The sequence below is a fragment of the Ictidomys tridecemlineatus genome, chromosome 2 (genome assembly GCF_052094955.1).
Source record: "Ictidomys tridecemlineatus isolate mIctTri1 chromosome 2, mIctTri1.hap1, whole genome shotgun sequence".
Taxonomy (NCBI): domain Eukaryota; kingdom Metazoa; phylum Chordata; class Mammalia; order Rodentia; family Sciuridae; genus Ictidomys; species Ictidomys tridecemlineatus.
Window position 1 is genome coordinate 152,605,906 of NC_135478.1, and position 24,604 is coordinate 152,630,509.

At 36.3% G+C, this 24,604-nt stretch overlaps 1 protein-coding gene and 1 long non-coding RNA gene across 2 annotated transcripts in view; one reads left to right on the plus strand and one right to left on the minus strand.

The window, feature by feature from the left end:
• Dnah11 (dynein axonemal heavy chain 11) overlaps positions 1-24,604 on the minus strand; it is a 310,480-nt gene that overhangs the window by 38,496 nt on the left and 247,380 nt on the right. The window contains exons 66-67 of the mRNA XM_021728753.3: positions 15,689-15,893; positions 916-1,080 (exon numbers count right to left, since the gene is read on the minus strand). Of these exons, the coding sequence (XP_021584428.2) occupies positions 916-1,080; positions 15,689-15,893 (370 nt within the window). The remainder of the gene's footprint in view (positions 1-915; positions 1,081-15,688; positions 15,894-24,604) is intronic.
• Positions 2,137-7,614, plus strand: LOC144375375 (uncharacterized). The gene is made up of 2 exons (XR_013435111.1): positions 2,137-3,475; positions 6,005-7,614. It is a non-coding gene; the product is annotated as an uncharacterized LOC144375375 (long non-coding RNA).

A 24,604-nucleotide genomic window follows, 5' to 3' on the forward strand; every position in this document is an offset into this window, starting at 1 on the left:
GTTACTCACATGCAATATGTTGTTAAGACAGGAAGTGATACTCTAAGAGACAATTAGAAGTTAACTTCAAAGCTAAGACTTAATTTACTTAATTGCCCTAATCTTTACTATCTTAGCAGCTACCTAGAATTTACTTTCTTAAAAGGATAGAGTAATTTGGAATTCTATTTCCTTGCTTAATTTAAGACAAATACATTGGATGTTTGGTGACACAACTTCTGTTGGGTAATTAATAGATTACTATGAGGATATTCTAGAAAGCAAATCAGGGTCTAGTGCTGACTTGGAAACATTGGGATGTCAAGGGTTAGTGACCACGTGTGAAAGTTCAAAGTGCATACCATGCACATGGCATTTGGAAACTCGTGTTGCACAGTTAGCCAGAAGCCTACTGGATGAAAAATTTCACCAGTTTTTGGGGAAGTATCATTTTCCCAGGGTAAACAATGCATTTGAGTGAAGCAGGACACCATCTCTTGCTGTTTCCTGCCACTGCAGACCTATGAACAAAACTTCAGCGCCAAGGGTTTCTCTAAAATGCCAACAGACTGGGGAAATTGTGCTAAGACTATAGGATATAAGTTTGCCTAAGCCAAATGCTAAGCCTTTTTAGATTTTTCCACCATAGAAGACAGCAGGCTCTAGTTTTCCTCAAATTTGGGCACTCAAGAGAAATAATAGCCTGACAGAGTGTAATGTGAATGACTGGACTCTGAGGAATTAGAGTCCTCAACCATTTCCATCTCCACTCTAAATCCCACACTGTCCAATTTTTAAGGGCATGTCGTTAAATGACCTGAATTCCACAACACATCATTCCTCTCAGAGGAAGAACCACTTTGATTGCACTGTAGTCCCAAGCATTTCATTCAAACAGAGCATGAAAACCCCCAGGCATGGTCTGCCCTTTCCTACCTTGTGCTCTATCTCTGCTGCGGTGGCCTTTGTTGTCTCCAGCCTCTCTACCAGATTGGTGTCATCTAGGAAGCTTCCCTCTGCTGCCGAAAGGCGTAGGAGGAGGTCATCCTCCAGGTGCTTCAGTTCAATCTTAAAGTCATTTTGGTGCTTTGTCAAAACCAACTAATATAAACCAAAGAACGTGTGAGAAATGGTGGACTAAATATAAAATTTTAAGAGGGAGTTTCTTAATCACAAATTTCATAGCCAGTGTGTATATAATAAAACACACAACATTAAAACCATACTGATCATACTTAAAAACTTATTTTTAAAATTTCAGGAGGCATGGTAAGATCTAGTTGTACTCTCGGGTCATGAACATTTATTACAATCATTTAATATCATAAACCTGTAGAAATAATCTGTTTAATATCAGAAACTTCTGGTTTCTACTCTGACATGATTTTGAAGACTCATTTCTATTCCCATTGAAGGACTACAGGGCCCCAAACCCAACGTTAGGAATTCTAACCCCTGTGCCCTACAGGATGTTCCCATGTACAACCCCCATGTTAAAACCCCACAAGCTGCACGTAGCACTTCCCAGCTGCACGTAACACTCCAAGCTCTATACAATGCCACCACCAGATGTTCCATATAGATAATCCTGGGAAGGCCAAGCTTGAGCAAATAGAGTAAAAACAGGAACTAAAAGAATAGGATGCAATTTATGGGTTTCTTTTCTGAGAACATAAAGTGGAAAAAACAAGTTTACCCCCCAGGTGACCTAAGGGGCTGGACCTAGAGGAACTTAGATAAATCAATAGAATAACTGTTACTGTGCTAGGCTGAAACCTTGCCCCTTGCTTCCTATAAAAACTCTGTACCCCCGAGCCCGGGTGTGCCAGTCACCGAAGCTCCGGCTGAGGTTTTGCTGTGCACCACAGGCGCCTGTGTGAGAATAAATCCTCCTGCTGTTTGCATCCAGTGTCTCGCGTGGTCCATTCCGGGTTGGGGGATCTGGGGGTCTCTCATTTGGGGGCTCGTCCGGGATCACTGGTTCAGCCCAGACCCAAATCCAGAGGACACTCAACATCACTGGGAGGTAAGCCGGCCAGCTCAAGCTCTTTGTCTTGTCTTGTGTTTAATGTCTTGCGCAGCGTCTGTAAGGTCTTTGAGACTATGCGTAGTCACCTAGTATTCTGGGCAGCTTGAGAAGGAGTTGATGAACTTGGACTTCTCCCCTGCCACCCCGGGAGACGTCCCAGGGATTTTTGTAGGCGGCGGTGGAGCTTCCACTCCTTCTAAGCCATCTGTATTTGTAGGCAACGGTGGGGCTTCTGTTCCACCTAAGCCATCTGATCTGAAGTTGGGCAGCGCTCTTTCTATTCGGTCTGATTGTAGTGTTATTGTGATTATTGTGTTATTGTTTCCGTCTCTGTATTCTATCTCCCAATCTGGGGTTGTCAGACCCAATCTGAGGGGGATGCTCTCCCAATCCGTTTGTCTGAAGGGAAGACCCCAGTCGGCTTCGGGCCAGCACCCATTTTCATTTTTTTGACAATCTGAAAAGGGAATCTATGTCTTTATGTGTGTCTCTGTGTGTCTTTTTGTCTGTGTCTCTATTAAGTGTGATGGCATTGTTTTACTTTGAACCGATGCAGAGTCCCAAATTCTAATCTGCCTTAGAGGTGTGGAGATAACTTTAGCTAGATTTTAACCTAAATTGTAAACGAGATTAGGGAAGCAGTGTTTTCTTTTCTTCCCATAGTTGGCCTGAGTACACCCGCTGCTGCTGTTAAGAAATGTCTGCTGGGGATCTAAGAACTTTGATATCTCCCTTTAACTCTTCTCAAAACCCGGTCCTCATTATTAAATTGGTGTTAATTGGCTTTGGGGGATGGGAACCAAATTTTCAGTCACAAATTTTGACACTCCCGAGGGGGTTTTTAAGAAATCCCCACTCTGCTTTCTTGGGGAAGCCTAGCACTCAAAACAACTACAAGTAGAGGATGAACTTTTTGGGAGCTGTCTACTGAAAAGTTAGAAAAAAAAATATGCCTAGTGCCTAAGGTCAAACCAAACTGGAGGAGAGCTAATCTTGCAAGTGAAAGGGAAAACTGAGGAATTCCCAGCAGCTGCCAGAGCCTTTTTCGCTTTGGGGAAATTTCCTCATTTTTTTTCTGCACTGTAAGGATTACTCCACCTATATGCAGTAAGTCAGTCACACTGAGAATTGCCCCTATGTGAAAATATCTGGTCCACTCATGGGAAATCTAAGGTGCCACTGATGGGAGTCATAATTAAATGAAAGTTCAAAACCTGGAGAGATATATTCTTATCTGGTTGTCTGATTGTTTTTTTTAAAAGATAATCTAGGTTAAATGTGTGTCTAACAAAATTAATTTTTTTTTATTGTAACAATCTGGTATCTGAATGGGTTTCTAAAATATTGCACTATCTTGCAGTTAAAAGTTGGGGTTAGGTAATTGTTAAGTTTGTGATTTCAGGTAATTCATGCCAGAGAACTTAAGTACTTAGGATAGAAAATTAAAAGAACTCTACTTCCAAGTTGGTAAGTAACTCCCAATCATTCAGTTTTATTTTTTCATCAATTCTTGAACTGGGTAGCCTAAGGAAATTTCACTAGGTATACAGTGCATTGATTTGGACAAGGATAATAAATTATGATTTGGTATCTGTTTCTCTCAATATATAAATTTAAAAAAAAAAACTTTAAAACAAGGAAAGTAACTTAATGATCCTGAAGAAACTTCCTCTGATGGTAACTTTTATATTATCAAGAAAGATCCTATTTTCAGTTTTGTGTGAGCAAATTTTTCTAATGTAAAAAGATAAAATTGTGACTCGTGGTTAAAATGCCCTAGACATAAAGTTCCTGCTCAGAATTCCGGTTTTCCCAGTTCCTTCCAGACCTCAGCAAGGGCTTAAACTGATATGCAAACAGAAACAGCTTGGAGCTCATGGAAACGGAAAGAAGTTAACAGCTTAAGAAAAAAAAAAAAAAACTAAAAGGTTCTAAATTTCTAAATAAAAGTCTATATGGTTAAATAATTTAAAAAGTCTATGTAAGTTTTTAAACAAGTAATCTTAAAGAAATTAAACAGCTGGTTAAACAAGTGCTATTGTTTTAGAAAATTGTGCTATGTTATTCCTTTAAAAGCTAAACTTGGTTAATATAAAAACATCAATGTAATTGGTGCCATTAATGTGTTCATATCTTCCAAATATACAAATCTGTAAGGTAGAAGCTTTAAAAAGAACATTATATCAACCTGGTGTTCTAAAACTGTATGATAATTTTAAGCTTAAAAGGAAAACATATTGAAAATTTATTTATATCATTTGTGTTCTATAACTGTACTTATTATCAATAAGTTATATGAAGTTCCATGTTACTTTTTACACTGAGATATAATTTAAATGTATTTTTAAATTAATAAGAGCCTAATCTATGTAAAGGTTTTATTGCAAGACAAAAGTACTTTGCTACTTCTCTACAAAAAGTTAAAGCTTCCAGCTTTTCTTTAATTCATGTTTTAGGTATGATATTATACTATGTTAGCTAATATTCATGTAAATTTGAGCAACAATTTATGTAAGCTTTATAAAATGATGCCTAAAAAGCAAAGATCAGCTTCAGAATTTAAGACTTATGATGAGCCCCGCCTTACTTGAGATAAGGCTCTATGTCCCATCGCATGTGAAAGTGACTATAAAAAAGTAGGCCAGATTTCAGTGCATTCAAGGTTGTGTCCAAAAGTTGGTTTTTGTCACGATTGCCAGGACCTCAAACAGGGGATTATAATGTATAACTCTGCCAGAATTCAAGGTAGCTATTATATGAACTAAATGTTTTTACTCTTGATAATTTTATCTTGTACTTTTCTTATAAATGGCTTAAAGATTGCCTATTAATGTTTTGCAGAGGTACTGATTTAAGAACACACAACCTGGGTTAATTTAAGATAATAAATTATCACCTACAGGAGAGAGATAAACATTAGTCCAGTACTCTTAGTATAAGGCTGTTGAAACTTATTTGCTAGATGTTTAAGATTAAGTTCTAAAATTAAAGTTAAATTAAAGGGCCAAGAGAACCAATATTTGGCTCTTGCCCTCTGAGTCAGTCTGAATCAGGGATAGGGGACTTCTCCAAAGGGCTTTGCAACTCTAGGCCACATAACCTCCTGATCAGGGAAATTAATGAGACCAATGGAGGACAGAAAGCCAATCAGTGCATTTGCTGTGAAGAGGAGGGTCATCAAAAAAAAGGGAGACATCCCTGATGCTTCCAAGGGAAGCCACGCGGTCAAGCAAGGCCTGGACCCATCCTAGCGCAAATGGCACTAGCAGAACTGAGAAGCTGCTGTGAAGTTCCCGAGGACTCCCAGGAGGCTGACTGTTAACAATAGATGGAAACAAAGTCAGTTTGACTTGCTTCATCTTAAACACTTAGCAAAGACAGTCAAAGCCAAAACACAGCTGTTCCTGGACATTTTAAATGATAATAATAATTAAATGTAACCTCCAACAATAAGTAAACTGGAGACTGCAAAAGAGACTCTTAGGTAAAAATGCCTGATAACTGTCAAAGGGACTGCTAGAATAATTTTAATCTAAGGCCTTTATTTCTAACCAACACAGGTAGGTTTAATGTTTGCTAGTATGGTTATCCAGCCCTAAGTAACAAAATTAAAGATTTCAAGATTTCTCTATTAGACACAGGTCATACTAATAAAAGGATTTTGCAAGATCAGATGATATTCAGATGATATTAAATTATTAAACTATATCTTAAGGGAAGGACAACTGTAATCCTAAAAATTAAATGTTGTGTTTACGTCCTGATAATTCTGGCAATGTGACAAATATCCTTAAAGATTTACATGCTCAGATAGAAGCCATGTCCTCAGCAACTTTATCATGGAAACGATATCTTAGCTTCTGGTTCTTGGCACTTTCTGATGAAAAACATTGTCTTTGACTTTGCCATCATACTCATTGGCATATTCCTGTACTATGGCATTTATTGCTACGTCAATATGGTTCCAGTACTAATGAATTCTTGTTTCTTTTATAGACTACCCATCACTCAAATGGCCCTCCAGCCTATCATGGACCACTCGATAGACCCGATTTTTTTAAAAAAAAGGGGACTCCAAACTGCTTGCCCCAACATCGCCCCTTTTTGTCAGCCTGAAGAAGCCAGAAAGATCTTCGCCCCCTTTCCTTACAGCAGTAAGGAGTTCCCAAATTAGAGGGGGAAATGAAGCCAGATTTAAAGTTAGGTAGTTAGTATAGTTAGGTAAATCGGGTCTAATATTGAGTGAAATCTAAAATGGAGGGACACCCCAGGCCCACAGGGACTAACCCCATTTGAAATTCTGTACGGTGCACCACCACCCGCTATTAAAAACTGAAACCTATACCTCCCTCACCCCATCTATGCAGACTTATTTATGTGCCTTGCAATTGGTCCAGAACGAGGTCTGAAAGCCTCTAGCCGAAGCATACAAAGAGGAACTCAAAACCCCATCGCTGCCACATCCCTTCAAAGTTGGAGACACTGTCTAGGTACGCAGGCACCAGAGCAAGAACCTCGAACTGCGGTGAAAAGGACCCTACTCTGTTCTGCTGACCACTCCTACTACAATCAAGGTGGATGGCATCACCACTTGCATCCACGCTTCCCACGTGAAGGCTGCACATCCACAGGAGTCCGCAGACACCCCTCCGGATTCAGAATGGAAGTTGCAACGCACCCAGAATCCGCTAAAGATAAGACTCACTCGCTGTTGATTTTTCTTACCTTGTATTCTTTATTCCCCCTATTGAATGCAAGCCCCCATGTGACCACTACTGAGAGGTTAGCCAAGGGACAAAAAAAATTTGAAGCCCAGCAAGGGTGATTTGAAAGCTGGTTTAATAAGTCTCCTTGGTTAACTACTATACTATCCTCGATAGCTGGCCCCCTTTGATTGTGTTGCTGTTGATTTTAACATTTGGACCCTGCATATTTAACAGATTAATGCAGTTTATAAAGGAAAGGCTATCCGTAATCCAAACTATGGTCCTCACGCAGCAATATCATTTACTCCAACAACATGCTGAGCCGTCAGCCGAGCTAGTAATGGAATCTGGGCGAGAAGATCAATGGATATAAGATTATATCCATGATATAGAAAAAGGGGGGAATGAAGGACTACAGGGCCCCAAACCCAACGTTAGGAATTCTAACCCCTGTGCCCTACAGGATGTTCCCATGTACAACCCCCATGTTAAAACCCCACAAGCTGCACGTAGCACTTCCCAGCTGCACGTAACACTCCAAGCTCTATACAATGCCACCACCAGATGTTCCATATAGATAATCCTGGGAAGGCCAAGCTTGAGCAAATAGAGTAAAAACAGGAACTAAAAGAATAGGATGCAATTTATGGGTTTCTTTTCTGAGAACATAAAGTGGAAAAAACAAGTTTACCCCCCAGGTGACCTAAGGGGCTGGACCTAGAGGAACTTAGATAAACCAATAGAATAACTGTTACTGTGCTAGGCTGAAACCTTGCCCCTTGCTTCCTATAAAAACTCTGTACCCCCGAGCCCGGGTGTGCCAGTCACCGAAGCTCCGGCTGAAGTTTTGCTGTGCACCCACGGGTGCCTGTGTGAGAATAAATCCTCCTGCTGTTTGCATCCAGTGTCTCGCGTGGTCCATTCCAGGTTGGGGGATCTGGGGGTCTCTCACCATAATAAGACAAAGCTAAGAAATGATTCTTCCACCAGAGAACTGAGATCACAGGGCAAACTACCACCCTGAAAACTGGACAGGTAAGAACAGAGAAGTCACTACTGGAACATTTAAAACCATAATTGGCTAATTGCTAGAGGCAGACCTTAAAAATTAAGAGTCAGAGTTAAAAATTCCTAGGCTCAGCTGTAGGGGCCCTTCACACTTTTGTTTTACCTCCAGAGCCCTACCAAATTCTCACAGAAGAGCAAAGAAAAATCCATTCCTGCCCTGGGCAGAGGCAGGGAAAGTAATCATTTTGTGCTGAACTCAGAGATAAGTAATCATTTCAAACATGTCTAGAACTTTCTATTCTCCTTAACAGACACTTGCCCGCTGGGAAAACAACTTTATCAGAGGCTAAGGTGACCTAGGGGGAAGGACAATTAGACTACTCAGCCTCCTCAGGACTTCCTGTCTCACACAGGAAGAGGAGGAAAAAAGGTTAAGACACTCTTTTGAAGGTCACAGCCCAGTGTGCAAGCCTACTAAAACACCTCTGAGATTGAATCATGAGTTTATGGAATACTTTCCACTCCAGAACTCTATCACTGAACTGGTAGGGAACAGTAGATTGCAGTTCAGAGTATTGAAAGACTCTATTTAAGAGTTTTCAGGGAAACTCAAAACAACAGGGAAATTAAAAAAAAAAAAAAAGGAAAAAAAAAAAACCTGAAGCCTATGTATGATACCTTCCACTAAAGGAGACATTAAACATAGCTAATGTCCTAGCCAGATACACATAAATTTTTTACTCTAAAACACTACTTACCTCAATTCTAATTATCTTATACATCATGTCCTACTTCCAATAAAAAAGTACAAGACGTGACAGAAGGCAAAAAACACAGTTTGAAGAGAGAGAGAAAAAAATCACAGAATAAAACCCAAGTATGGTAGAAATTTGGGAATCATAGTGTGAGGGTTTAAAAATGACTATACTAGCCTGACATAGTGGTGTACAACTGTAATTGCAGCAGTTTGGGAGGCTGAGGTAGAAGGATCACAAGTTCAAGGCCAGCCTCAGCAACTCAGTGAGCTCTTGTCTCAAAATTATAAATAAAAAAACAAACAAATAAATAAATGGGCTGGGGATGTGGCTCAGTAGTTAACCACTGCTAGGTTTAATCCCTGGTTAACCCTCCTCTCCTCCAAAGATGATACTTCATATACTAAAAACTCTACTGGAAAAATAGACAACCTGCAGGATCACATGTATAATGTAAGCAGAGAGATGAAAAGTCAAAGAATAAAAAGAGAACGCTCAAAATAAAAAGTGCTGTAACAAAAATAAACAATGCTTTTGACAGGTTCATCAACAGACTGGATACTATCAAGGGAGGAAACAGTGAAGCTGAAGGTATGTCAATAGAAACCTCTTAAACTGAAAAGTAAAGAAAGAAAGAATGAAAATTTAAAAAGGAAAAGAATACCCAAGTACAATAAGATAATTACAAAGGTGTAACATACATGCAGTGGGAATACCAGAAGAAAAGAAAGAAGAAAGAGGGCAGAATAAATATCAGAAGACTAATGGTTAAGAATATTTCAAAATTAATGACAAACACCACATGTTCATGAAGCTCAGAGGAAACTGAGCAAGATAAGTACCAAGTCTACACTTAGGCATATCACATTCAAACTGCAAAAAATCAAAGATAACAAAAATAGTACTGAAAGAATCCAGGGAAAATATACCTCATCTATGAAGGGAGATGTTTAAGAATTACATGAGACTATGCAGCCAAGAAAAGAATAAAATATTTAAAATATTTGTAGGAAAGAACCCAACTAACCTAGAAATCTATATCCTGTCATCCTTCAAAAGCAAAGGAGAAATAAAAGTTTTCTTAGACAAAAATTGAAGGATTTTGCTGTAGTAGACCCACCTTACCATAAATGTTGAAAATAATTTCTTTATAGGGAAGGAATAAGTCAGAAATTCAGATCTACATAAAGAAAGAGTGCTAGAGAAAGAATAAGTAAAATATTTTATTTTTTCTTACTCTTAATTCATCTGTTTGTTCAAAATGATATCAATAATTTATCCAGAGATTATAATTTAGGGATAAATAAAATGAATGACATCGATGTTACAAGGGATAGGACAGAGGAAATGAGGATACATTATTAAAAGGGATATTCACTACCTATAAAGTGGTACAGTGTTATTTGAAGAAGATTTAGATTAGTTATAAATATGTTGCAAACATTAAGGCAACTACTACTTTTTTTTAACAAAAAGCATAATTTATATGCTGAGAGAAGAAATATTGAAATAATATAAATTGCTCAATTAAAATCAAAGGCAGAAAGAGGAAAAGACAACACGGAACACACACAATACATAAAAAAAACAGTAAAAAGTATGGTAGATATTAATTCAACTATGTGAATAACAACAGAATTCTTCAGATCAATCAAGAAGAGTCAAGAGTAGATAAATGACAATAGAAAACTATGTTGTCTACAAAAATTAACTTGCAATAGGATGGATAAAGATATGCCAGATAAAGCCAGGTGTGGTGATGCATTGTGTTAATCCCAACCTACTTGGGAGGCTGAGACAGGAGAATTGTGAGTTTGAGGCCAGCCTGGGCAACTCAACAAGATTCTGTCTCAGGAAAGAAAGGAAAAGAGAGAAAATAAACAAACAAACAAAAAACAAGCAAGTAAACAAGTAAGCTGGAGCACCTGTATTAATTTCAAACAAAACAAATATCAAAATAAAAAAAATATAAAATAACAAAGGGATCAGTTCCCTAAGAAAATAAAATTTTTGTGTACTTAACTGAGTGCAAAAATACATAAGGCAAAAAACAAATCATAGAACTGTAAGGAGAAATAGAGACGTACACTTTATAGTTGGAAAACTCAAAACTCCTTTATTGTCAACTGACAGATCAGTAAGGACATAGTCGAACTGAGCAACATCAAATAAATAAACTGGATCTAGTGATATTTATACAATACTCCTTTGAACAACAGCAGAATGTACAGTTTTCTAAGTTCACATGGAACACTCACCAAGATGGAACACAACTAGGCCATCTAAACAGTTGAAAATTTTTAAAAGAAATTATATGAAGTATGCTCCAAGACCACAACAAAATTAAATGAGAAACAACAGAAAGACAAGCTAGAACATCCCAAAGTATGTAGCAATGAAACAACATACTTCTAAATAACATATAGGTCAAAGAAGAAATATCAAGAGAAATTCAAAATATACTAAAATAAATAAAAATGAAAATACGATGTGTTAAAATTTGTAAAATGCAGTAAAAAAGTGCTTAGAGGACAATTTATAGCATGGACTGTATGAATTAGGAGACAAAAAGATCTAAAGTTAATAGTATCTAAGTTTCACCTTAGGAAACTAGAGATAGAAGACCAATATAAATCTAAAGCAAGCAGCTGGGTGTGGTGGTGCACACCTAGAATCCCAGTGATTTACGAGGCTGAGGAAGGAGCACCACAACTTTGAGGCAGCTTGATCAACTTCATAGGACTATGAATCTCAAGATAAAAATAAAAATAAAAAGAGGTGGATGTAGCTCAAAGTAGTAAAGTTCCCTGGGTTCAATCTGTAGTACTGCAAAATACAAACCAAAATCCCAAAGGAAGCAGATGAAAATAATAAAAATCAAATCATAAATCAATGACATTTAAAATATGAAGCCATGGCCTGGGGCTGTGGCTCAGTGACAGAGCACTTGCTTAGCATGTGTGAGGCACTGGGTTTGATCCTTAGCACCACATAAAAATGAAACAAATAAAATAAAGGCATGCTGCCCATCTACAACTACAAAAAAAAAAATGGAAAGAAGATTTTTTAAAAATAAAAATAAATAAAATATGAAGCCAATAGAGAAAATCAGCAAAACCAAAAGCTGGTTCCTTGAAGGAATCAACAAACCTTATAACCCCCTAGCTAGGCTAAACCAGGCGGGAGTGGGGGTGGGGAGAGAACAGTTATTAGTTACTCCATGGATATTAAGGGAAAATACATATTATGAACAACTCTATGTCAACAAATTTAGTCACTTAAATGAAGTGAACCAATATCTTTGAGACACAATCTACTAAAAACTCATAAAAGGAGAATCAGATAATCAAAATAGGTCATATGTCCATTAAAGAAACTGAATTAATAATTAATAACCTTCCAGAAAAGAATACCAGGTCCAGATGGTTTCACTAGTGAGTTCTATCATAGACTTAAGAAAGAAGTGATATTGGTTCTGTACAATTTCTAGAAAACAGAAGTAGGAGGAACACTTCCTAACTTATTGTCTAAGGCCAATATCACTCGAATACAAAAATTGGATAAGATTTTATAAGAGCTGGGTGAGGTGGCACATGCCTGTTATTCTAGTGGCTCAGGAATCTGAGACAGGAAGATCATGAGTTCAAAGCCACCTTCTGCAAAAGCGAAGTGCTAAGCAACTCAGTGAGATCCTGTTCTAAATAAAATACAAAATAGGGCTGGGGATGTGGCTTAGTAATGGAGTGCCCTTGAGTTCAATCCCAGGTACCAAAAAACAAAACAAAACAAAAAAACCCCAAGATAACAAAAAAATTAGAGACCAATATTTCTCAAGAGTATAGATGTACATATCCTCAATTAACTATTATCAAATCAAATTGAACAATGTATAAAAATAACTATACATCATGACTAAGTGGGATTTATTCCAGGTATGCAAAATCGATTCAGCATACAAAATTGAGTAATATAATCTGTTACATAACAAGTTCAAGATGAAAAATATGGCCATATCAACAGATACAGAAAACACATTTAATAAAATTCAACATTCATTCATGGTAAGAACTTTCAGCAAACCAGAAATAGAGAGGAACTTCCTCACCTTGATAAAGAAATCTAAAACAGACTTACAGCTAACATTATACCTAATAATGAGAACAATTTGATGCTTACAAATTTAATAACTCAGATGAAGTGGACCTATACTTCCAGAGGAAAAAAACTAACAAAAACTCATGCAGGGCTGTAGCTCAGTGGAAGAATTCTTGCCTAGCATATGTGAAGCACTGGATTCCATCCTCAGGACCACATATAAATAAATAAATTAAATAAAGGTAGTGTGTCCATTTGCATTCTCATGCAAAGAAAAATTAGAGTGGTTCCCCCTAAGATCAGGAATAAGATAATAATGTTCTCTTTCAGCCCAATTTTCCACACTGTACTAAAATTTGATATCATTGTATACACAGAAAATTCTGAAGAATTAAAATAAAGTCTCCTGCAACTAATAAGCAATTATAGGAAATCTGCAGGATATAGTTTGAAAAGCCAAATGCTTTTCTATATACCAGCAACAAACAATTGCAATTTGAAATTTAAAACCCAATATTGTTTACAATAACACCAAATGACTGATACACTTAGGTATAGATCTAGCAAAATTAAAAAAGACCCGATGAAAGTATCAAAGATGTGAAAAATAGGAAGTTGTTCCATATTCATGGATAGGCAGATTCAATATTGTTAAGATATCAATTATTCCTGTCCAGGATCTGAAGCAATTTTGATCAAAACCTCAGCACATTATTTTATGGATTTTGATAACTGATTCCAAAATTTATATTGAAAGGCATAAGAGCCACAATTGTCAATAGTACAATGAGAAAAAGCAGAGAATTGACCCTACCTGACTTAAAGACTTACAAATGTATAGTAATCGAGAGAGTGTGATATTGAGAAAGAAAAGATTACCAAATCAGTGGAATGATATAGAAAAACCCAGAAACAGGTCCATAGAAAAATGGTCAACTGATCTTTGGGAAGGAGCAAAATCATTTCAAGGAGAAAAGATAATGTCTTCCACCCAATGATGGTAGGACAACTAGATATCCACATGTAAAAGAATGAAGTTGACTCCCTACCTCATATCATATGCAAAGTTTAACTTGATTACAGACCTAAATGTAAAAACTTAAACTAAAAATGTCATAGAAGAAACATCAAAGTAAATCTCCATGAACTGTGTCTGTCAGTGGTTTCTTAGATGACACAAAATGTAACTAACAAAAGAAAAACAAAGATGAATTAGACTTTGCCAAAATTAGAATAATTTGTTCTTCAAAGGACACCATTAAGAAAATGAAAAGACAATATATGAAATGGGAGAAAATTTTTGTAAATCAGAACTCAATAAGAATCTAATATTTAGAGTATATGAAGAACTTCTACAAGTCATTAAAAAAAAAAAAACCAATTTGGGACTGGGGTGTAGCTCAGTGGTGGAGCACTTGCCTAGGATACCTGAAGCTCTGGATTTTTATCTCCAGCATCACAAAAACTAAGCAAAGAAAACATAATAAAAAAAAGACATGCAAAAGTTCAGTAAATAAAAATGCTCAACACTGTTACTTTCTGGAAATGAAGAACAAAATCATAATGACATACCACTTCATAACCTTTAAAGATGATACACAGCTGGTAGAAGCATACAATTTTGCAGCCACTTTGAAAACAGTTTGGCAATTCCCAATTGATTTAAAATAGAGTTACCATATAACTGAGCAATTCTGAAAATGAAAATATATGTGCATACAAAAACTTTGCCTAGAATTGTTCATAGTAGTGTTATATATCACAGCCACAAAGCAAAAACAAAAACAAAAACAAAAACAAAACCCCAAATGTCCATTGACTGAGAAGGGGATAAATAAAACAAATAAAATACTCTATATCCATACATGGGAATATTATTCATACATAAAAAAGCATTAAGTACTAATAGAACCTTGAATATATCAAGTTAGCAAGTAAATTCCCTTTAATTTTCACATCACAGAAATACTATTTTCACTATTTCAGTTTTCAAATTTTCTGTTAGAAAGGTGGGCACTGAATTCTTTCATGTGATTTAATCACTGTGTTCTTTTTATTTTTCTTAATATGCTTCACCCATTTTCTCTTTTATTTCTCCTAGAGGTATATATAGTTTCTTTTTTTCCCTCTTGAACTAGGTTTTAATTTTATTAATCTGTTTATATTCTATGTCATTATTTTCTGCTTTCATAACCACTTTCTGTCTACATTTTTAGGCTTACTTTATTGTTTTCTTGTTTTCAAAAAATGCTGAATTTAACTAATTTTAATATTTTTTCCTAATCATTATACTTATAGCCATATATTTTTAAGTATATTTGTTACAGACAGTTATAGCCTCCTTAGTTTTTCAGTCTACTTCATTAGTCTACGTTTTTTTCCTTAGGTAAATCGGTCTATTAACATCCAACCTACCCGGGTCTATATCTACTTCCACATCTCTGTGTTCCATGAGCAGCATGCCTTTGTACCAGTCCTCATGCTGTGCTCTAAACAAGACTGAGACTAGGCTTCTCCTACCTGTGGCGTAACCCTTATCAACCAGCATTTATTTTTTATTTATATACTTATTTAATTGACTTGATTTTTTTTAAATACATGACAATGGAATGCATTACAATTCTTATTACACATATATACCACAATTTTTCATATCTGTTTGTATGTAAAGTATGTTGACACCCAATTCATGTCTTCATACATGTACTTTGGATAATGATGTCCATCACATTTCACCATCCTTGCTAATCTCCTGCCTCTTCCCTTTTCCTCCAACCCCTCTGCCCTATCTAGAATTCATCTATTCCTCCTATGTTCCCCCTCCTTCCCCCACTATGAGTCAGCCTCCTTGTATCAGAGAAAACATTCAACATTTGTTTTTTTGGGACTGGCTAACTTCATTTAGCACTATCTTCTCCAATGTCATTCATTTACCAACCAGCATTTATAAGGAGCAACTTTGAATTGTTTTTGTTAACTTTTCACGCATATCATAATCTTTCTCAATTAGAAGAGCCTGGAATGCAGGAATCCTACCTTACATTTCTGTATTTTCACCATGATTTCTGCAAAGGAGATGACAAATAAGTATTGGGGGATGATCTAATAATTTTTACCTTGAGTTTTTCCAAATCTGGCCTTTCGATACTGACCACCTCTGCCAGCAGCTGGGCTTCAAGACCATCTTCTGTAACTGTGAAATTGAGGAGGGTTGTCTGAGCTTGTAATTCTGGCTTATAGTGAGGATTTGCCAGTTTTGTGTGAAGGATAAGGCGAAAGTTCTTGTTGAATTCACATTCCTTATCTCCAATTCTTATATACCTAAAGGAGACAAAATACACATTCAGAAGAGTCATGAACCATTGCTGTCACTGGAATGTCATTCCATTGCTGCATTTTGACAACATACCTAGGCCAGAAGACCAGGTGATTTGGGATTTTTCAGTTTTTTTTTTTTAATAGGAAGAATAGGAATTACCTACCAAATTCCTGTGTGATTATTTTCCCTCTGATGTGAAATGGTAACAATAATAACATTCACCTCTTGGCATTGCTATAACTAGTAAATACCATCAATCTTACAGAAAATCTTTAAGAGTAAATGTTAGTTTCATTATACTTTCTATGATTAAAATTATATTAAAGTCAGGCATGGTGGTGTACACTTATAATCCCAGAGACTAGGGAGGCTGAGGCAGAAGGATCGCAAGTCTGAGGTCAGCCTCGGTAACTTGGTCAGACCTATTTCAAAAAAGAACTGGGATGGAACTGAGTGGTAAAGCACCCCTAAGTTCAATCCCCCAAACAAGACAAATAAAAAATATGTTAAACATTGCTATTCTTTAAGGATAAAATATGTACATGTGTGTTGATGTGATATCTATTTATTAAGTATATTGATATTAAAGTATATTGTTGATATTAAATATATTGATGTGATATCTATACTTAAGTATATTGTTAAATAATATATAAAATCTGGGCTGGTGCTATAGTTCCAAGAGTGCTTGGGTTAGATCCTCAGCATCATGTGAAAATAAATTAATAAACAAAGATATTGTGTTCATTTACACAACTAAAAAATACTTAAAAAGTATGTGATATCTTTTAATTTTATAAAATATTAAAGTCTATATGCTCAGATACACATTATTAAATTTATTAATGTTATTTTTCTTAAAGTATTAAAAGTAAATATATACTTGAAATTATTTTCTGATATTTTTGGCCTTTTTCATTTTCTTTCCTACTAGGAATCTGCTATAAGAACTAGTAGATGGGGAGCTTTTCAATTTATGCTTCAGAGAAAACAAAATTCATGAAAACTGAACTTCTCAAACTTTTCTGCAAAAGTAGCCTGAACTGCATGGGATGGAAGTTCACATACGGTTCACAGGAGCCAGGTTAAAATAAGGAGCATTCACTCTTCTTTTTCTTAAATGTTCATATCAATTTGGGTTCCTCTCTATTAAGTATATAAACCATTTTGATTGTAGAGATGTTATAATGACAAAATACTATGCTAATCTCATTTTATTTTAAATTAAAAATATAATTTAAATAATCTGAGAAAAAAATATTTACCACCTGTCTCATTGGTTTGAAAGTGAAGTGTTATTTCACTAAATTTATCAACTTTGGAAAATTGAGTGTACTCAAAAGAAGAGACAGGTTCAGCACTTAATTGCAACATTTAGTTCTTAATTTGAGGAGAGATACTCAGAATGCTATAATACAGTGATATTTTAGGTTGTTATTGGTGGGTATTTTATAATTGTGCCTTATAGATTAAATCTTTTGTAAGGAAAGTGCCTCGATCTATTGGCTACTCTATTTGTTCAGAGAAGTTTTTATGAAACAACTTGCTTTAATGTGTATACATTATAAAAGTTATGTTTTAAAATCAGTAAAGCTTTAACCATCTGAATACGAATTAAGAATTCCAAGGGTTCGACCTCCAGCAGTTTACCCCCCAAAAGAATTTCGAAGGATGGATCAAACTCATGACTCTTTGTACCCAAGGGTCAGATTTTTTCAATGTAGAGTGATCTTACAACAGAAAACTTCACAACTGTTGATTGTTTGAGCTTGAAAAAGAGGCCACCAAACAAGCCACTCTGACAATCTTCTTTAAGTTTTAAGTTCAAAGGTGCATTCATTCACTTTATCTAGTTTCGTTTGTTTTTTTTTTTTCTGCCATCCTACCATTTAATTCTTTTCCAGGAAGAAAATGAGCGATTCAGCTAGCAACCCACTTCTGACTAAAGCTAAGACATACTTGTGTATTATGCATTTCCCTTTTGAAAAAGAGACAATGTTAAAAAAAAAAGATGAGTATTGACATCACTGTTAAAAATAGATACTGAGAACAATAAGAAGTGAATGATCAAAAATAAAAAAAAAGAAGTGAATGATCACGTCGGTTACACATCCACAATTTTACATAATGCCCTATTAGTAATTGTTGTATTCTGCTACATTTCCTATCCCCTACTATCCCCCCTCCCCTTCCCTCACATCTTCTCTCTCTACCCTATCTACTGTAATTCATTTCTCTCCTTGTTTATTTTCCCATTCCCCTCACAACCTCTTATATGTAATTTTGTATAGCAATGAGGGTCTCCCTTCATTTGTGGATGTGTAACCGACGTGATCCTGCAATCTGTATTTGGGGTAAAATTGGGAGTTCATAACCCACTACAATCTAATGTATGAAATATGATATGTCAAGAGCTTTGTAATGTTGTGAACAACCAATAAAAAAAAAAAGAAGTGAATGAACCAGAGATTAAGTGTAGTAAGTGCACCAGGCAGGATTGCTAATTTATCCCATCAGCATGGTGGCCCTGAGTCTCTATTTTCTAGGACACCAATCTGATGTCATCTGTTCACGTTTCTACATGTTTTCTGGTTGATGTCATGTTCATTAAAATAATTGTACGTCTGATAATTTATTCTGTTATTTCTGTTATCATGAAACACATTACAAAAAAAACATCCAGTCAATAGTGACTTAACACCTACATCACTCCAGGCTATCAGAGTCTTCCAGGCACAGGGCATATAACTATTATCATGACAAGCATGGTCTCTGCTCTCACAAAAACTGTTTCTTACTTTCTCATGTCAGGAAATATATTATTTTTTATATACTGATTTATTCATTCTTTTATTTATTCATATGTATCAAATTCCTACAATGTGACAGGAATACAAAGATCAAAGATCTGACCAATTAAAAGATAAGCAAAAGAGTAGAATAGACTTCCCCCATCGAGATGTACAAATGGCCAATGGGAACATGGAAAGGCTCTCAACATTAGTTATTAGTGAAATGCAAATCAAAGCCATAGCCAAGGTACCACTTCTCACCTACTGGAATGACTATAATCAAGTGATAGAAAGTGCTGGCAAAAGTAAGGAGCAATTGAAACCCTTGCACAGGTAGCTGGTGGGAATATAAAACTGCACAAACACTGGAAAACAATTTGGCAATTCTCTGAATCATTCCAGCAATTCCATTTCTGGGTACATACCCAAAAGAATTGAAAACGTATGGACTAGTATTTTGGCTCAGTGATAGAGTGCTCACCTACCATATGTGAGGCACTGGGTTTTTCCTCAGCACCACATAAAAAGTCATTGTGTTCATCTACAACTAAAGAAAATATTAAAAAAAAAAGAATTGAAAATGTATGTCAACACAAAATTTGCATATGAATGTTCATAGCAGCTAATCCATAATAGCAAAAGATAAAAACAACTTGACTGTGATTAATACTATGGGCATATCTTATCCATGGGATGCTATTTGGCCATAAAAAGGAACGAAATACTGACATACCTGTTGGACATCAGTACCCTCAGAGGATTAGTTCTAGGACCACCTGTGACTACCAAAATCTAAGGATGCATAAGTCTCTTAGGTTGGTCCACCACATCCACAGATGTGAATTCACGAACACTGTATGCTACAACATGGATGAATCTTCAAAACATTATGCCAAGTCAAATAAACCAGTCACAAAAGAGCATTGTGAATCCATTTAGAGGAAATGTATAGAACAGGTAAATCAACAGTGACAGAAAGCAGATCAGTAGTTGCTTAGGACAATTCTAACACATTGTGCTGATAGCTGTCCAACTCCAAAAATATACTGAAAGGCCAAATCATTAACTTTTGGACTTGATTCCATCTGTAAGGTCAGTAACCACACCAACTATAGTTTCTCAGAGGTTTGTGCTTATCCTCTGAGAGTTACGAGGTGTGCCACAGCATGATCTTTTTTTGAAAAGGACATTTTTTTTCTTAGTGAATCTTCCTCTTTTTGAAAACATATTTAGCCATGACCATCATCAAAATTTGGGTTTTCCTTTCCAAATATTTCCAAAATTGATCTCACAAGTAGCTTCGAGGAAATCTTTGCTAGCGCTGTCCCATGTGTTACTCTTAACCATGAACAACTGGCTTTGAAATGAAACTTTAAGAGTAAAGGTCTTATGTAATAACTGCCTGGAGCTTTACATATGAGAGATACCAAAGTTTTAATTCATTTTAGTCTCCACAATAAAGCCTGCACTTAAACCTCTGTGTAAATTCTTTGATTTCTGACTTCCACTCCATCTTGGATCGAATTCATTCCTCCCTGGTGGAGAGTCTCAGAGAAATGCCATGCCTGTTACAACTTTCTATGATGTCAGCTTGTTTGAATGTTCCTTCACTCACTGGAGAGTTTTCACCAGGTTTAAATTCCTATTTCATAAACTTTGTGTTTTAACCACTAATATACATCCCCAGATGAAAAGAGGATGTAATTATTTTTATGCTTTAGTATCTTAAATTTAAAGGAAAAACAATGACTAAATTAGGACTAGAATTTTTATTATTTTGTACTAGGAGACTCCTCACCAGATAGGATTAGGAAGTCCAATTGATTCTGAGATATGCATGGTGTGTGTGCATGTTCTTGTGTGCATAAGAATTAAAACAAATGACGCATAAGATGACTTACTGTTGAAAGTACAGGCTGTGCATCCCTATAGTGAAAAATCCAAAACCTGAAACTTTTTTTTTTTTTGGTACCGGGGATTAAACTCAGGGGAACTCGATCACTGAGCCACATCCCCAGCTCTATTTTGTATTTTATTTAGAGACAGGGTCTCACTGAGTTGCTTAGTGCTTCGCTATTGCTGAGGCTAGCTTGAACTCATGATACTCCTATCTCAGCCTCTGGAGCTGCTTTGATTACAAGTGTGCACCACCACACCCAGCTTGAAACTTTTTGACAGCACCATGATGCATAAGTGAAAAATCACACACTTTATGTGATGGGTCACAGTCAAAATGCACGAAAAAATATTGCATAAAATTACCTTCATTTTATATATATAAAGTGTACATGAAACAAATGAAGTTTGTGTTTAGACTCTTGGGTCACATCCCCAAGATATCTCATCATGTATATTCAAATATACCAAAGTCCATAAAAAAAAAACAAAATCTGAAAGACTTCTAGTTCCCAGGATTTTGGATAAGGGATATTATCTTGTAGGAGGTTAAGTAAGAAATCCCTCTAGAGCAGAGGCTGATGAACTTTTGTTGAAAAAGGTAGAGAGTAAATATTCTGGGCTTGGTTCATATACATCTGTCATATATTCCTGTTGCTTACAACCCTTTAAATATAAGTCTTAGCTCATGAGTCACATGACAGATGGTTGGCTCATGGCTTCTCTAGAGTACTATATTAGTTAGTAGTCTGAGTTAATATCGTCTCAAAGCAATAATAGCTAATTTTCTCCACCAGCCACTATACATAACTATGTTCCCCTCATCAAACTTCTAATAACAAAATAAAACATGAGAATGTTCAACATGGAGCATGGATACTGACCATGTCAGTACCAGAGGGTACAGGTGAAGTTTTTAAATATATATTTTTTAGTTGTAGATGGACACAATACCTTTATTTTACTTGTTTATTTATATGTGGTGCTGAGGATTGAACCCAGGGCCTCATACGTTTGAGGCAAGCACTGTATCATTGAGCCACAACCGAGTCTCAAAGGTCAAGTTTTAACTGATTAAAAATTGAACCAAAACATCTAAGTTAAAGAAATGCTCTGGAAGACACTCCAGATGATTCCATTGCACGGTATCCCTTTCACACCTACATATTCTCTGAGGCATTCAAAAACCCCAGTTTGAGAATCAGAAAATATCTGCTTTGATAGGTCTGATTTTCTCTGTGAACAGACAGAGTTAATGGGAGGGAGGATGCGGGAGAACTCTGCTATGGAAAAGCAGAATGCCTGCCTATAAAAATTGGGTTTTACATCTTGCTTGGAAACAGTATTTGATAGCTTTAGATTTCCCAGGGACAGTAAATTATCCTCAATTGGGGTGTTTATGATCTATGAAAGGCAAAAATTACATAATGACTCAGTGGGTTTTATCACTGCTGCTAGGTTAATTTTTGGTTAATCTCCTATCTGGGAAAATTAAACAGACTGTTAATGCTCTCTCATGAGTTGAAGGGTCCAAAAAACAATGGAGTTAACCATAGGGGTGGGAAAAGCAAACAGAATCACTTTGTTGTTTCTGTGAAAGACACTAATGCAGAGGTTGACTTTTAAGCAGGGAAGGAAGACATGAGTTCTGAACTTAAAACTCCAATGAGGAGAAATAGCAGGTGAGAACAGCAACAGAGCAGCAAAGCGGGGTTACTTTCTTAAAGCAAATGTTCTTAGTCCATTTTTCAGCCCCACTGCAGCCAGGAGCAGGATACACGGACCCTCTCACTGCATCACAGTGAGAATCAAGTGGGGGCAGAATCTCTCCATGTGGGTACAGCTGCTCCCTCAGGGTGTTTATACACCTGACTCAAGGAGTGAGCTTGCCTAGATGACTAGGATGTGGGATAAGTTAAAACATTCTGTTTCACCTAGCAGAGTGGATATTTTAGAGCAAGCAGGACCCCTGGAGATTGTTCAGTTTTTTTTAATGGACCCAAATAAATAAATCATAAATTCCAAAGAATTTATGACTTGTCCAAGGTCACATCACTTAGTGGCAGAGCTGGGACTAGAACCTGGGTCTCTAGACTCATAGTAAAAAGTTTATTTCACAGCATTGCAATGCCAGTTAATTTCCTCTGACATTCTGTAATGTCAGTCTTGGTCAACCTGCATGACCTGTCAATTGCAAGAGGGTATTGAGAGATGATGATAGACTCAGAACCAATCTATGGTTGCAAGAGAAAAAATAGGCACAGCTCAGAGCACATGCCCTCCCGATCTTTTAAATTTTTTTTAACTTATAGATGGATATAATACCTTTATTTATTTTTATGTGATGCTGAGGATCAAATCCAGTACCTCACACGTGAGAGCAAGCACATTACTACTGAGCTACAGCCCCCGCCCCCCTCATGATCTTTGGTTAGAAATTCTGCCCTTGTTTATGAGACTAGCAAAGATTGTGCCCAATCCTAAAACCTATGATTTCTGGCCAATAAATTTAGAATGTGAATTAATTCATAAAACTTTTAAAGAAAATCACTCAATTTATATAAAAGTTTATATTTTAAGTGTGTTAGAATGCTCACCATTTAGCAGAATGAATGAGTTATTTCATCCTAACAATCATCTGCAAATCCATGTTAAAAGCAGAAATTCAGAATTTATATGTTAGACTTGCATAAAAATCATATATACTGGGAATATAAAGATCCTTTCAGAGTTTATTCAAAATTTAATCAAAAAGTGTTCTGGGATCAAGTGACTTAATAAATAATTAATTTCAAGTCATGGAAGGTCATTACTGTTGTGGAAGATACAAAAACTACTTTGAAACCACTTGGAAATGATTTTTTGGCGAATTCTCACAGCTCTTCTGTGACAGACTACCACTGGCTCCCTTAATCAGAGTTTCATGAAAACCAGAATTCCTGTGACCTGGTAGAAGCAGCATTGGTGTAACAAAGATGAGAATCAGAAATTGGAGATTCTCGTCTGGAATTCTTATTTCTAGACTGTATACCTGGAAATTTAAAAAATCTCTCTTATAACAATTGTTCTTCAGATTTGGTGTAGCTATTATTAAAAATACCATAGTTTTGGGTCATAAAAACCCAAATGAATTTCTCTATGGATCACATATTCTGAGGACCAGAATAAAGTCATCATTATTTTTTACTGGGTCTAGAAACCAAAAAATGGAAAACAACATTCTATTTAGGATAGTGACTGATCAGTGTACTTACTACGAATTCCTATTGTAATAGGAATGTTTTATAAAGATTTATAAAATTTGGGGCTTGAAGGGAAATCTCCTTAAGTTAGTGTACTATTATATGGAAAGTTCTCCCCCTAAGTTAGATTCTTCTGCAGATAGCTACTGTGTTCTCTAAATATGAGGAATTCCATTCTGGTGGCCCCATCAGAGGCATTTTGTCAAGGTAAAGAGATAGTAGGTGGGTGTTAAGATAAATAAATAACATAGTTCCACTCATTGGAGGAAATAAAAAACACTCCAGAGAAGAAATCAACTTTTCAATGGACATCTAAAAGCCTTACTGCATATCCTGCTGTTTAAAATTAAAAGCTTCTAGGTTAGACTTGTGAGCTCCTACAGCTATGGCTGGGTGTGCAGCCAGAAAGATCAGGTGTAGCAAATGGCAAGAGGGAGTGGTAACTTAGCAACCCAGCAGGAAGGGCTGTGCGAGTTGGTCAAACCCCCTTCCTCAGGAAAGGTTTTGGCTGAAAGCCGCACAGCTGGCAAGACATTCAAGGAAAGGAAGGAAAGGAGTCCTGAATAGAAATGAGTTAATTGTCTTGCTGCTTCACACGGTTAATATAACCAACATGTCCTTCTAAGATAAAAGCAAACTTCAATTAGAATTTTAAAAAGAAAATAAGATTGATATTTCAGAACTCCAGAGAACATTGTAGAGAGGAAAGGAGAGCAGAAAAAGAAAATCAAATTACTTCCCTTTAGATACTCACAGGTGCACGGGCACACACACTTCACAACA